Source organism: Elephantulus edwardii, unplaced genomic scaffold (assembly GCF_000299155.1).
Source record: "Elephantulus edwardii isolate Elephantulus edwardi_28Jun2011 unplaced genomic scaffold, EleEdw1.0 scaffold00067, whole genome shotgun sequence".
Classification (NCBI taxonomy): domain Eukaryota; kingdom Metazoa; phylum Chordata; class Mammalia; order Macroscelidea; family Macroscelididae; genus Elephantulus; species Elephantulus edwardii.
The window spans coordinates 2,371,242-2,372,830 of NW_006399817.1; the positions used below are offsets into that span (position 1 = coordinate 2,371,242).

The 1,589-nt window shown below is 37.5% G+C and overlaps 1 protein-coding gene across 1 annotated transcript in view; it reads right to left on the reverse strand.

The window, feature by feature from the left end:
- The window catches only part of STYK1 (serine/threonine/tyrosine kinase 1), a 33,304-nt gene that overhangs the window by 16,765 nt on the left and 14,950 nt on the right, over window positions 1-1,589 (reverse strand). The window contains exon 5 of the mRNA XM_006888460.1: window positions 1,247-1,330. Within this exon, the coding sequence (XP_006888522.1) occupies window positions 1,247-1,330 (84 nt within the window). The remainder of the gene's footprint in view (window positions 1-1,246; window positions 1,331-1,589) is intronic.

Below are 1,589 nucleotides of genomic sequence, written 5' to 3' on the forward strand. Positions count from 1 at the left end.
GTTCTCCAGATTTCTTGGCACAACTTGTTGAGCACATCCAGGGCAGAAATATGTCAATTGGTACACCATCTGTTCCTGGAGCTTAATTTTTTGCCATTTCCTTCAAAGCAGCCTGAACTTCTTTCATCACCATAGACTCTTGCTCATATGTTGTTTCATGAAATTCTTCTGTATCTGCCAATTACTTTCGATACAGTGACTCAGTACATTCTTTCCATATTCTTTTAATACTTCCTGGATCATTTAATATTCTGCCTAAAGCATCTTTAATTATAGCAACTCGAGGTTTGAATTTGTTCTTCAGTTCCTTGAGCTTGAGAAATGCTGAGTGAGTTCGGCCCTTTTGATTTTCTGACTCCAACTCCTTGCACATTTCTTTGTAATATATTACTCTGTCATTCCGTGCTGCCTTTTGAAATCTTCTATTCAACTCTTTTGTATCTTAAATTCTTCCCTGTGCTTTGGCTTCTCTGCACTCCAGTGCAATTTTCAGAGTCTCTTCTGACATCCATTTTGGTCTTTTCTTCCTCTTCTGTTTTTGCAATGGCCTTTTGCACTCTTCCTGGATGATACCCTTGATATCCTCTCACAACTCGTCTGGTCTTCACTCATTAGTGTTTAAGGCCTCAAACCTGTTCCTGAGATGGTTCTGAAATTCAGGTGGGATAGACTCAAAGTCATATGGCTCTTTATAGTGTTGTGGAATTTTTTTGTTTGTTTAGCTTTGGTACCTATAAGCCAAGAAAGCAACTAAAACCCTTACAGTTTTAACCCTTACTATTGCTTTTAGGGAGCCTGGTAGCCTAGTCCATAGAGAGTTACACCACTAACCCAAAAACCACTCCAGTGGTTCGAATCTACCAGTCACTTGAGTGAGGGAAGTGAAAGTAATGGTGCAATCTTCTCACATAATTTATAACCTTGGAAAACCTGCAGAAGGTTCAGACTTGACATCTGCAGAGAGAGAGAGAGACTGTTCCTTCTAAAGTATCCACAGAGACTAATTTCTGCTTTGAATAATTAATCATGTACATTCTACTTGGAATAGCCAACCATACACATTTGCTGAATACTTTAATAAAAGAGGACTGAAATCAGTGTTTGAGTTTCTCTTGGCTAGCTTCTATTTAAATTTTTCTTACACTATCTCCTGCATTTGAGGGTACAGACGTGGAAGATAAGCATAAGTATTAACAGACTCCCAAGAAAATTCTCCACCATTTATTGTACTTTTGTCAAGATTTACCAGAGCCAAAAGGACTTGTTTCCCAATGTGATATACTTGTTTTTCTGTGAGGTCATAGAGAAGGCCATCCATGGTCATCACATCCTAAAAAGACATAGAAGAAAGCATGATGCCAAAACCACATTAACAGAATCTTTTTAAAAGTAAATCAAATAATATTTCACGGATTTCTTGTTTTTCTTTTTTTTTATTATTAAATTTTATTAGTTTTAATGAACATTTACAGGGATTTTGGGTTCTCATTCCTTCATTACTGCACCATTCTCTCTACCCTCCTCCCCAGTTTGTTCTTCTTCCCCACCATCTGAATGTCTGTTTTAATTGTCCAATTGCCACAGTGCTT